This window comes from Daktulosphaira vitifoliae, unplaced genomic scaffold, assembly GCF_025091365.1.
Source record: "Daktulosphaira vitifoliae isolate Bord-2020 unplaced genomic scaffold, ASM2509136v1 Scaffold_1, whole genome shotgun sequence".
Classification (NCBI taxonomy): domain Eukaryota; kingdom Metazoa; phylum Arthropoda; class Insecta; order Hemiptera; family Phylloxeridae; genus Daktulosphaira; species Daktulosphaira vitifoliae.
The window spans coordinates 51,152,501-51,167,018 of NW_026099572.1; the positions used below are offsets into that span (position 1 = coordinate 51,152,501).

Below are 14,518 nucleotides of genomic sequence, written 5' to 3' on the forward strand. Positions count from 1 at the left end.
CATCAACAACTCATCAAAAATGAAAAATAATAGTATATAAAACCGCAAAATGCCTTCAAAAAATCATTCATTCACTTGTTGCGAGTATTGAACAACATACAATGAAATTTTTGTGCCTTTTCGCCGGTGCCTTATTGGCCGCCGCTATCGTTGAAGCCTGTAAGTATAAATTATTAAACTCATAAACATATATTTATATATGATGAATTCTAGTAATAGAAATTAATAAATGAATCAAAAATATTAATTTAAAACTAGAAAATATAAAAATATATGTAACTCAAATGCTAAATTAAAGTATAATTATTCAAAATTATTATAATTAAATTTTTTTTTAGTATTTTTCATTATGATGTTAATCTAAAGATTAATGTAGTATTTTTAATTTTTATAATAAATACAGCTAATTTTAACGAACGTTATTATTTTCTATATAACTAGTTTTAATAATATTTCAGACACCCGTGACATCGAAAACGTTCGCCCAACTGAACAATGGAACCAACACAACAATGGTCGTTTGAACTTCAACGACAAGAACTGGTACAACCAAGGACGTAACCAAAAATACAACGTCGACCACCAATTCTACGGTGAACACAACAAACAATACGGTCAAGTATCCTACGAAAAACACCAACAACATTCTGGATTGACCTCTGATGTAAGCTCCGGATCAATTTCTTCTGAATCCAACTCCCAAGAAGAATACTTGCAAATCGCTAGAAACAACCAAAACGACGCTGCCTACATCGTAGGAAACATCAGCGCCAAAAAAATGGTCAGATTCTACTCCATCGTCGAAAAATACATCAACAGCAACGGTCAAATCCAAAACCGTTGGTCTAACGAACCCGTCGAATTACAACAAGTCACCGTACCTTTACCAAACCATCAATTCTTGAACATGAACGAAAACAAAATCAACGGTCTTCACCAAGGAACCATCAAGTCCATAAAACTGAACACTGAAAATAACTACGTGAGTATTAAATGATTACATTTAAAATAAAACTATATTTTTATTATAATTTTTAACTATACAGGTCGATGTTGACTACCATTTCGACGACTTGTTGGTTAACGGAAATCTTAAAACTAACAACGGTCAAAGAGAAAGATTCCAAGTTAAAATGTTGAACACCGACGTCACTGTTTCAACTGAATTGTACAACAAGAACCTCAAGACCGTTGACACCTTCAACGAAAAATTGGAAATGAGCATGGAAAACTCATCTTTGTTGGAAAGAGAACAAATCTTGAACGAAAACACTGAAGCCTTGTACTTGCGTTACTGGAAGAGAACCATAGAAAACCAAATGGTCGAAAACACATACAACGGCTTGATCGGATGTATGAGACACGAAGCCCTAAAAGAAATTTTCTTCCCTATGGAATCCACCAAGAACATGGAAATCTTCAACAAGAAATCTGGCCTTAAAGTCACTTTAGCCGAAACCCAAAATTGGAGAGATCTCGCCTCTAACAACGCCAACAAAATATCATCTGTAGCCGTTCGCCCAATCAAAACCGGAAACGGATTCAGAATTAAGGCCAATATTGTCTTGGCCAAACAACCATCATGGGAAAGCGACATCAATGTCCAAAAAGGTGAACAACAAACCACCTTCAGAAACGTTCAATTCCAAGCCAACGAAATCGTTGCCACAGCTACCATGGAAGGTATTAACCAATTATTGGGAGGTCGCCATTTCAACGTTGTTGATGTCGATGTCAAATTTTACGGTCTCAGATTCGACTTGCCCAACGACCAAACTTTTGCCACTGAACTGGAACAAAACCTTAGACATATGATGGAAAACTACATGGCTGTTGTCCTTAAAGAACAATTGAAACATGAATACCAAATCTATCAACAAGTTCCAGAACAATACAACCAATGCGTTAGTTTTAACCATTAAAGAATGTCTGTTGTATTTTGAAAATATAAATAAATAATAATTGTATTTTAATAGATTATTATTTAGTTTTTTACTGTATACAATTAAGAATAAGATAAAATAAATCTAAATAAAATAAAATAATATCTATCACTATCGTTAATTGAATCATAATATCCAATTTGCAATTTAAATTTATAATTATTAAATTCTAAAGTATATTATAATTAGAATATCATTGTTTATTTTGCGATCAATGTTTTCAATTAATTAATTATACTTGAAATGTTGAGATGGAATATATTAAGGTTTCGGTATCTTAAAATTACACAGTAAATAGTAAAACATATTCTATAATAGAATATCTTAATAATAATATAATTATATATAAATGAATATAGGAGATTAAGATGTAATTTGAGATATCATATTGTCACAACTAGCTACGAAATACAAATATATCCTAGATCACTTAATTGATGACTTAAAAGACGTAGGCCATTTGGTAATAGTTTATGGCACATGACAGTTATGTTATTTAGTACCTTTCTTTTAGTTTTACAAATTATTAAATTACAAAAATGTTAGTACAAAACACTACACATAAGGTCAAAGAATATACTACATAAATGTACAAAAAAGATTTCCATAAAATACCTATAAAATAATAAATGCGCTTTTTTTCTTGAATAGATTAATAGATAAATTGTTACTCCCGAGTTAATATAATAATATAAATAACGTAATTTAAAGGGCGTATACAGACGCACATACATACATATCATTAATAGTGACATACATATCATTAATTATGTAATCAATTACATAATTCATTACTACAGAATATTTATCTTTTTAGGACAATTAGAGGTAAATGAAGACATTTTTAATATAATAAATTTATAAAAATAGCTACATCAAAGGATTTTTAGTAATTAACAATAAGAATGAAGTAGATCTTTAGAAATGAACTGACTAAAATAACTAAAAAAAAATGATTTACGACTCATATAGTTCCATGTATACATTTTTGTGCATTTTAATATTTTATATTCAAGTTTAGCAGTAGATAATTTTACCACTAGGTAAAATTTTTACTGTGTTGAAAAACGGTTTTTAAAAATGACTAGACAATAAAAATTTTAAACCTTATTGTTGAGCAATACAAAATCAATTCCAGCGCGATATTTCTTTAATAATAATAAATAATTAATCCATTACATTAAATAGTTATTTTTAATTACACTTTTAAAATAGGATAATATATTTATATAAATTTAGATGCAGATAATGTAATAAACCAAAATTAAAATTAATAAAAAGGTACTGTAAGGAAGGTAGGGTAGTAAAATATTGGAATATTAATTTTTTTTTTAATTTATATAATTTTTTATTGATGGTTTATTATGCTATGAACTGACTAAAATATCTGTTTTTAATTAATTAATTATACTTGTCTAAGGGCGCAACTGCCTCCCTTTCTCATCTCGGTTCCGGCACCAATGAAAGAGTAATTTTATTTTAATGTATAATATTATTTATGTTAAAAAAATAATTAAATATGCAAATGGTCAAATACCAAAACTCCACTATGTTTTATTTTTTAGTACTTTCAGGTATTAAAAAATATTTTATATACACTAAGTTTTCCGTATATTGTCAGCTTTAATTGATTTTACAACATAAATATTTTGTAGTAGATGGCAATTATTTATTATTTTCAAAATAGTAAAATCAATTAAATATAAAATCCTTTCTTTTGTTACTTATTGTTATCTATCGGTTTTCTATATATCCCTTAACTAGTCACCGTCGAATAATTACACAGTCACGTCGGGTCATAGTGACCCTCAGTTTAGATTTTTTAAATTTTACTTAATTTTGGATTAAACTGAATATTACTTTAATAATAATAAATAATTAATGCATTACATTAAATAGTTATAGTTATAGTTATAGTTATAGTTATTTTATATAATGACACTTGTACCAAAATAATAGTGTAAGAGGAGTCATAGAAGGTTTTAGAGTAAGAGTAGGAAAGCACCAAGGTTTTGCTTTTAGCCCATACTTATTTTTTATAGTGATGAATTAATTTACTAGAGAAATATGAGAAGAGGTGCCGTGGTGCATGTTGTTCGTTGACGATATAGAGTTAATAGGAGAAAATAGAAAAGAAATTAATCAAGGAATAAAGGTGTAAAGTTCAGCTTTTGAAGGATAGGGATTAAGAATAAGTAGGAGTAAGACTGAGTATATAGAGTACGAGTTTGAAAATGAAGAACACGAGATCGGTGAAATGAGGAGTTCAGTGAAAATAGGCGAGGACTTAATGGGAGATGTGGTAAGTTTTAAATTATTTAGGATAAGTTGTGAAAAAGAGCTGTGGTATTGACAATAGATGTAAGACACAGGATTAAATGCGGGTGGTTAAAGTGGAGAGAAGCATCTGGCGTCTTATGCGATAAAAGAATTCCAATGAGGCTGAAAGGTAAATTCTACAAGACTGTAGTGAGCCCAGCTATAATGTATGGTTCAGAGTGTTGGGTGATTGATAAGAAAATAGAGCAGAGAATGAGTATAGCAGAGATGAGAATGCTTAGATGGATGAGTGGAGTGACTAGAAAAGATAGAATAAGTAACGAGCATATAAGAAAGAATATAGGTGTAGCGTCAATCGTGGATAAGATGAGAGAAAATAAACTTAGATGGTTTGGTCATGTTATAAGGAGAGAAGAATCAAAGCTGTAAGAACAGTTATAGAAATGAATGTTGAAGGAAGAAGAGGTAGAGGAAGACCAAAAAAGAGATGGAGGGATGCTATTGAATGCGATTTGAGGACGGCTGATGTAAGCGTAGATGAATACAGTAAGCCCCACAAAATTGTTCCGTGCAAGGTTTCTATTTCTGCGTAAATTAATCTTCAATTTTAACGATGCAATCAAACGAATGTTATTTTTAATAATCTGAGTTATTTTATGTAATTTATTATGTATTGTGATACATTATTAGTAGTAATAAATCTACAAAAATATTTATATTTGCATTAATTGATACGAATCAGCATTGAGAGCATGAAAGGTCAATGTCAATTGCTTTTACTTTTTATAAATAATTCATCAAAGCTAATTTAATTTGCTTATTTATAATATAATAATTAATTAGATATTAATGTTTATTTATAACTATTTTCTCTTTTGAAAAAATGAATAATGAGAAAGTCAATCTTTAATGAAAAATCACTAAAATAATTTATTCCGATTTATTAGTGTTTGATATTCCTTCATTAAAAACCAACCTAGTCTTATAAAATAAGTTTTATTGTGAAATTTATTTAGTTGAGATATTTTAGTAAATTTTTATTATACAAATCATTGACTACATAATATCTATAAGCCAATACTTAAAAATAACCCTATTCCAGTTTAAAAAAATGTATAACAATGAAAAACAAACGAAATAAAAAACTATCTTAGCATTAAAAAGAATATTCATTTTAAATATAAATATTTAAAGTACTTTTAGTATTAATACTTTTTACTTGGAATTACTTGAACTTATATCAATAACTTAATAAATTAAAATATCAATGAATTTGTTACACAAATTGCATAGGTAACTTAACAAAAAATAACATTTTGGTCAAAGTTCAAATAATTTTTCATAAGAATAAAGATTTCATTCTAACTGAACGATTATGATATCACTATTTCTGTGTATACTGTGCAAATTGTACGATTCATCAATTTGTGAATTTGACGTAAAAAGTTATTCATACCTACTCATCATAATACGTGTTAATAAATGTATATAAAGCAACTGATACTGTATTTTTTTCTTATTCAACAACCTTATTTGTCGATTGTCAATCAATAAACTAATATGAAAGTTTTGTGTCTTCTTGTTAGTATTTTCGTAGCTATTGCTGTTGTTGGAGCTCGTAAGTATCTTAAGAAGTATAATAGTTTCAAATCAATTTTTTCAACCAGCATTATGTACACTAAACTTTTTTTTAATAGAATAATACTAGTCATTATTAGAAATATAATTCATAATTTACTACTACAATTTCTAGTAATTTATTATAACCAGGGCCGGGACTTATAGCATTTTCTAGAAAATGCTTTTTTTTTGCTATTTTTGATGATTTTTTCAAAAAACGCTTATTTTCAGTTTTTTCTGCTTTTTTCGATGATTTAATAAAAAAAAAATGCTTGTTTCATGTTTTTTCTGTTTTTGTACATTAAAATATTTTCTTTATGATGCAGCCTATCCAGGTAATTTTTTCGGTTTTTGATAGATCTAATAAGGAAAATAATTCAATTGCCTTCCTTGTTAGTAGGGTTTTGTCTTTGTTATCTTAACTATTTGATAGCCAACGCCGTCTTCGGCATCGTTAACTTCTTTAGCTATGGTTGAAGTGTCGTACTAGTGTGGTACTTGGTTGATTTCCTTTTTATAATGGATTTCTCGGTAAACAATATTTTTAGACCGCTATGGCATACTGGGATATCAACACAAATTTATATTTAATTTTTCAAAAAAACCATAAACAAGATATTATTTAACATTTCTTGTCATTCAACTCGAAAGTCGAAGTCAGACATCATTTGGATTCTTTCAGAATTAATTTTTTGTATAAATTTTTTTTTTGTATTTTTAATTTTAATTTATAATTAAAAGAATAAATTAATTAAATACCCGTATTTTTTTTCAATGAAATAATTTCATTTTAATAGTATTTAATTCTAAAGTCCTAAAAAAGTATATTTAGCATAGTTACAAATATTGAGTACTTTATTATTTAAAAGAAAATTAAGAAATTTTTGGAGATTTTTTGATTAATTTTTTTATTTATAAATGCTTATTTGAGTGCTTTTTTTATGTTTTATAGTGCTTTTTTGATGATTTTAAGTGCTATAAGTCCCGAACCCTAATTATAACATTTATTTGTTAATTTTATTATTTTATAATATATTGGTCATTAATTGTATTCTTAATAAATAAAATTATGTAAAAAATTAATAAATTACATTAAATTAAAACAAATAATTAGATCAAATTTTCATAATAATACCGAATAAATCAGTATTGAAAAATATTTGTGTATTATTTTACTACAGGATGATTGATTGGCCGTCTATCACTAAATATCTCCTAAAATATGTAGTTAAAATTGTTTAAGTTTATTCTTTATCCCTTAGATGAATGTTATTATACCTATGTGAGGAGAAGCGCGACAGAGTGAATGTTTCCATTTGAAAGAATTAAGTTGGTACCCTTGTATGGAAAAAGAATAAACCTGAAAAGTATTTGAGCACATGTAAACCGAAAAATAAATACTATTAAACAAAGTACAAAAAAATTTCTAAAAATCTTTATTATTTATGAAGATAGCTGTTAAATGATGTTAGTGTTAAATGATAAATCAATTAACCTGTAAAATAAGCGTGTAACTATTTAAACTAATACGTGAAATAACAAATAAATACATACAAAATTAAATTATGTAAAACATTAGTTCATTAAATAAAATTGCTTGTATATTAATAAAGATTCAAACGACCGTCTTAATGGACTAAAGAGCCAAGAAATCTTACACCAATTCGAAAACAAACAGTACAACCATGAACATAGTCAGCAATGGAACCAAAAAAATAATGACAGATATTGGTACAACAAAGGACATAATTTAAAAAATGATGTTGAATACCACCACACCTTCTCCCACAATCATGGCCATCGTCAACAAAGACAATATCAAAATGTTAGTTACAACTCTGACTTAAGTTCTGGATCAGTATCCTCTGAATTAAACTTTAATGAAGAATACATTCAAAGTTCCAGATTAAACCAAAACGATGCTGCCTACATTGTAGGAAATACTTGCGCCAAAAAAATTATGAAATTTTATTCTATCATCGAAAAATACATCAATAGCAACGGTCAAATCCAAAATGATTGGTTCAACGAAACTGTTGAAGTACAACAAGTCGTCGTACCTTTACCAAACCATCAATTCTTGAACATTAACGAAAGCAAAATCAACGGTCTACAACATGGAACCATCAAATTAGTGAAAGTGAACACTGAATATAACAATGTAAGTTCTTATAGAATAAATTCCTATAGTAATAATATTTTATTTTTTTAATTTTTATTTTATAGGTCGAAGTTGACTATCACTTTAACGATTTACTGATTAATGGTAACTTTAAGACCAATAACGGACAAAAAGGATATTTAAAAGTTAAAATGTTGAACACTGACGTTTGCGTAACTACTGAGTTGTACAATAAGAATCTCAAGACCGTCGACACTTTCAACGAAAAATTGGACATGAACATGGAATTCGCATCACAATTGGAAAATGATCAACTTATCTATCAAAATGCTGAATCATCTTACTTACGTAATTTGAAAAGAACTTTTGAAAATAAATTGTATGAAGGCACTTACAACGGTTTAATCGGATGTATGAGACACGAAGTTACAAAAGAATTTTCTATACCTTCAGAAACTATCACCAACATGGAAATTTACAACAAGAAAACTGGTTTCAAAGTTATATTAACTAATGGACAGTTCCAAGAAGAATCTATAACTAATACCAATAAAATCGCATCTGTTGTTGTTCGTCCAACCAAATCTGGAAACGGATACAGATTCAAGGTCAACATCGTCTTGGCAAAACAACCATCATGGAAAAATGACATCACCGTCCAAAAAGGTGAACAACAAACCACCTTCAGAAACGTTCAATTCCAAGCCAACGAAATCGTTGCTACCGCTATCCTGGAAAATGTAAGTCAACATATGGGAGGACGCCAATTCCGCGTTTCTGACGTCAATTTCGAATTAAAAGGTCTTAGATTTAACTTATCCAATGACAAAACCTTTGCTACTGAACTGGAACAAAACCTTAGACATATGATAGAAAACAACATGGCTGTTGTCCTTAAAGAACAATTGAAACATGAATACCAAATCTATCAACAAGTTCCAGAACAATACAACCAATGCAATCGACCTACCCAGCAAAGATTAATTTAGAATAGCAATTTAAAAATGTTTATATGTAGATTAACAAATTATTTTATAAGTATTTTTTACCTTTAACATAAATTGGATGTTTTTGGCAATATAATTAATATATAGTCCATCTATTTCGTTATTAGAATTTTTTCATTCAACTATACATATTTTATACACATGTACAATTGTATATAAAGAGTGTTATAATATTTATAATGTACGACAAAAATTTTGTTCCTTAGAAATGTAACAAAGTTAAGCATGTGTAATTCATGTATGTTTAAAATCGAAATTTCAACATTTTTTTAATGTACAAAATAAAAGAAGTTTAAAAAAAATAAGGTTTTCTTTTTTTGAAAAATTTCCGAATCATTTTATTTAATTTTAGAGTTTTTATAGGTTAGAAAGAAAAAACATTAAAATTTACATCGAATTTTATATTTATATTTATATATTTATTTTTATATTTATAATCTGCATATATGGGAATTGTAAAAACCGTAATTACATAAATTAACGTAAATCACGATATTATTGTTGTTCTGGATAAAATACATTATAGAATATATAATAAAAAATTATCCTTCTAATTTTTTTTTTTATCCTTTATCCAACTACTTGGAGTCACCCACCCTTATCTTAAAATTCCATTTGACAAGATCTTCCACATCGTCTACGTATACATCATCATCATCTACATAATTATAAATGTATATTGAGGTGGTCTTTAATTTTGAATATTCAAAATTTGATGCACAAATTTTTTTAGCTAAGAAAGTAACAAAAAAAAAATTTAAGTTATGTAATAATAGTCAGGTTTTAATTTTATTTAATTAATAATGAAGTAGAATAAAATTAAAAATAAAAGCATACTCTTGTCTCATTGATAGGGTAAAAGACCAATTAGTATTGAGCAAATTACTAACTAATTAACTGATTAACCAGTTTTTTTTTACATGAAATAACAAAATAATCACAAGTTTGATAATTCCACAATAAAATATTATAATATTTATTTATAAAGAGTGAAAAAATGAGTAAAACATTTAGGAATAGATTTCGGACTCCTTAGTTAAATTAAGTAGGTATTTTTCATAAATTTTACAAAAAAATGTATTAACGTAGTAATTAAATGACCTAACGCCAACGGCACAAATCAATAAACGGATATATATTAACAAACGCTGTAGTGTGACTGAATAATCAAAAAAGAATTTAATAAGATATTATTTCTAACGTTTAAATATTTTCACTTTAATTACAAAATAACTGATTTCTTATGAAATAGTATAATATTGTACATATTTATTTATTTACTTTAATATCATAATAATGATCACCTTATGATGAGTTTCATCATCATCTCCCATTCTATGTAAGGGTAAACCGCAAATCTACTGTTTCAATACATACGTTAGTCAAGGAAGGAGTCTCTCTATGGTAAAAGGCATACACGTCACATAGCTATAGTTGGGTTTCGTTGGATTAATAGACGCCGTCACCGCTTAATTACACCTTTTACTTTTCTGCATTAAAATATTTTTACATATTTCTAAAATTATGTAATTTTCAAAATACCTCCAATTTTCTGTAATATATCAAGATATACTATATATGATATATGTTCCATCTACCTCGGTATACTATGAATATACCAGGGTATACACTACATATATTATGATAACTGTATAAGTGCGCATTTGTCCGAAAAAGTAGATGAGCATAAATAACACTTAAATCGTATACCATCATGTATTTTCCTATGGCTCATCAAACAGTTTTTTGGCAACGTACTCTTTTTCACACTTGTCACAAGAAAGCATTTTTAAGACGTTTAACTGACACAACGCTATTTATTTTACGCGAGTAATAATTCGTCTTTTATGCAAAATACTCATTAAATGTAACAAAATCAATTATTACCTCGGCGAATCGCAAAACATATATCCTCGTATATTAACCCCATTCCTTCACGACTTAATCATTTTTATCTCATAATTACAATTTAATAATTAATTTCTAATAAATTATTAATTTTTTCAAAGTATATGCCTCTTCCTATGTTATGGTATACCCTCACATGTAGATTAACCTCCCATACTTGTGATATCTACTGTCAAGAGAGAGAGAAGAGCCCCTCCATTATACTCTTAACCTTTCTTGAAAAGGTGACCATAACCTTTCACCATATCCTCCCCCGGCCGTTTACACCCTCGTCAACCTATGGCAGAGTAAACCCACGTCATGTTGGTTGGGGGGGGGGGTTCTAGCTCATACTTTATAAAACTACTACTGGTGTAATATTATATTATTACATATAATATTAACATATAATATGATGTTATCATTTGTACATGTATGTCACATATTATGATTATACAAGATCACCAAAACAGGGTTCTCTTATTTAAAATACAAAATAACCCTTTAATAATGCAAAAAATCTCCCTCTTGTAGAAATTATTAAGTAACGCGTACACGCAGGACCCTCTTTTAATTAACCAATTAGAATACAAAGTCTCAGCTTCCAGGATCACGGTAGAGATCGCCGGACTACCCCCTTCAGACTATAAAAAGTCATTATTCCCCGTCTAAACCAGTTCTTTCGGCGATATTTAAATACACAAAATCTACAACACTCTACTCAAGATTTCACTTTTCGGGACTTAGTCGATTTTTTAATTAATTTGGACTTTGAATATTTTTCTTTAAAACTAAATGACACTTAGAAATTTTAAAATGAGTTTTGTTTTGATGAATCTTTTAATTTAATTTAATTTGTTCATTAAATAATGTTTTATTTTTTATTGTTGTGGAAATAAATGTCAAATAATATTTTTAGTGTTCAATTTTTGTATTGATGATTATTGTGCCGCATCCTTTCAAGGTGCTTTTTAGCGCCGGGACACATTGGGCCACCACAATGCTGCCTTGATAAATTTTTTACATAGATATAAATATTTCTGAATTTTGTTTTGGCCAGGCCAGAGGAAAATTTAAGAAATATTGGTGTCGATCTCTCAATAAAATATACTCTCTAAAAAAAATTACTTATTCAACAGACGTAAAAAAAATCAGTAAGTAAATAAAAATAAAAATTATATTGATAATAAAATATAGAGTGTTTAGAATCATTTACAAGTAAAGTCAGTCGTAGATTTTGTGTAATTAAATCTTATTATTTAAAATTTTGAATAGTTTTTGTAAGTAATTATATGGACTATATGACGTATAATATAAATCGTATATGTAGTGCGTTTAATACCAAGATCAACGTTGGATCATTTGAAATATTATTGTATCACACAGGACGTAAGGTAAGTACAATTTAATCTATGCTTTCGAATCCCCAACAATCTATTGCGTAATAAACCATTAATAAAAATGAAATAGAAAAATTAATAATTAATAAGAGAAACAATGAATGTGTAAATCATATAATAAATATTATAGACGAGACATTTAATTTTTATTTTTGTTATAATTTAATAATAAAAACCACATAATTAATATAACTAAGAACGTTCTATTTATTTTTATTTTATTTAATTATTTATTAACCACAATTTAATCTATGCTTTCTCTACTTTAATAAATTATTCTCTTTTTTTATTTTTGGTTTATTACACTGGTAGTAGTAAAAATTTTATACGAAAATTCCACTATTTTTTTGGAAACGTAAAGAAAAAAACGATAGCACAATGGGGTATGAATTTTATATTTAATAATTTTGTAATCTAACTTTTACGGAGAAATTTTAAACAATTATAAAATAATATATTTTGTTATTTTTATGGAAAACATGAATAAAAATTAAAGGGCTTGATGAAATACTTTATAAAAAAAAATTTGTTTACTTATGAATTAATACACTAGTTTACAAGGAACTTTCATCTGAATTAAAAATATTCTTTTCTAAATCAAATTTCTACAATGCTTTTTAATTCTGAAATCAGACTTTTTCAATCACTTCTAAGTTTTGATATTATTACGAATTATTATAAGATAAGTATTTATGTATAAAAAAATAACTAAAAACAAACAAAAAAATTATAACTTATTTTGATTTTTAATATGTTAATATAATTAATGTAAAATGTCATTTTTAACCTATTATTTTAGTTCTTTAAAGTTGTTTTTGGAAAGTTAATATTATATAAAAAAAAATATATTATACAACTTTTAGCTTTCAAGTTTGAAATTAAATTATTAATTAAATTCATCTTAATTTTCATTAATTGTTAAAGTCACCCTAAAATATAACAAAATGAGAGTTTCGACATTAAAAAAATATATTAATAAATAAATTAATTAGTTTCTATTATAATTTATTTTGCTATTTTTTAAGATTAAATATATTTAACTGTAAATATATTTTTTTTTATAATACTAAAATTGGTTTCCATAGCTTTAAAACGATAATTAGTCGTGTTAATTTATTTTATTCAAATTCAATCGTCAGTTCTACGATTACTAAATAAAACTTGCGTACTCACATCAAAATTTATCATCTCTACAGAGTTTATAATTTGAAAAGATGATCAAAAACTGGAAAGATTTTTTGATAGGTTTAATTCAGCTCTGCCATCTATCTTGTTATTCATTTTGGATATTTCTAGTCATTTTATATAAACTCTATCAATACCTCATTGTAAAGTATAAACATCGTGTATGTGAATCGTTCGACAATATGGAGATATTGGAACAAAAACTCAATATGGTTATATCAAACTCCGAGATGGAATTAGACACTACGGTAAAAAGAGTGATGATTACATACCAAGAGAGCTGCCAAGTCTAATTGAACAAGATAGAATTAAAATAGAATCCTTAGATCATTTTAAGTTACAAAATAAGTGTATTACAAAAAAACATCCTTTGAAAATGCAGTCAAAATCTTTTATCATTGTAGAAGAACACATTTGCTTGTTTGTTAGTGAAAAGAAACGGCACTTTGATAAACCTGAAGTGATTTGTCCACAAAGTGCAAAAATCCGTATATTAGATGGAACAAAAAATTTAGGTCTTATAAATATGGGCAGTTATATTTTGAAAAAAATGTATTTATACGTTCAGTTGTTTTGAAACTGAAACGTAGATATTCTTTGAAAAAGGTAGAAATAATCCCGTGAAACATATTTTAATATTTGCGGTTATCAAATTATTCCAAATTTCATTTTTAATGATCGAAAACTTATAATAAAACTAATTTAAAGTATTATTATTTATAAAATATACATTTTAAAAATTAATTGTTTAATAAATTTTTGTTGGTCAATTTAAGGTTATAATAATATATATAATAAAATTATACAATGAAACATTCTTAATACATACATTTTGTAAAATAAAATTTTACTATCGGTGTACTGTAAAAATCATTTATTACGTGTACCAAATTATTTCTTAAATCATATTAATTTAATAAATAAGATTATATAAATACTAAAATTTCCATTTAGGTACAAATATTAAATATACATTTTTAATTATAATAATTGTTTATAAACTTTTTAGCTTCGATGCGAAGCTGAGAAGGTATTGGTTTTACTATGATGTGTTTTTTTTTTTTTTTTTTTTTT

At 26.9% G+C, this 14,518-nt stretch overlaps 2 protein-coding genes across 2 annotated transcripts; both read left to right on the top strand.

The window, feature by feature from the left end:
• Positions 1-1,975, top strand: LOC126897054 (uncharacterized). Its single transcript, XM_050670434.1, has 3 exons — positions 1-159; positions 459-982; positions 1,047-1,975. The coding sequence occupies exons 1-3, from the start codon at positions 102-104 to the stop codon at positions 1,920-1,922; spliced, it is 1,458 nt and encodes a 485-aa protein (XP_050526391.1). The 5' UTR covers positions 1-101; the 3' UTR covers positions 1,923-1,975.
• A 3,726-nt stretch (positions 1,976-5,701) lies between these two features.
• LOC126897053 (GATA zinc finger domain-containing protein 14-like) lies at positions 5,702-9,067 on the top strand. The gene is made up of 3 exons (XM_050670433.1): positions 5,702-5,841; positions 7,457-8,004; positions 8,070-9,067. Exons 1-3 carry the CDS (start codon positions 5,784-5,786, stop codon positions 8,952-8,954), a joined length of 1,491 nt encoding a protein of 496 aa, XP_050526390.1. The 5' UTR covers positions 5,702-5,783; the 3' UTR covers positions 8,955-9,067.
• The last annotated feature ends 5,451 nt before the right edge of the window (positions 9,068-14,518 follow it).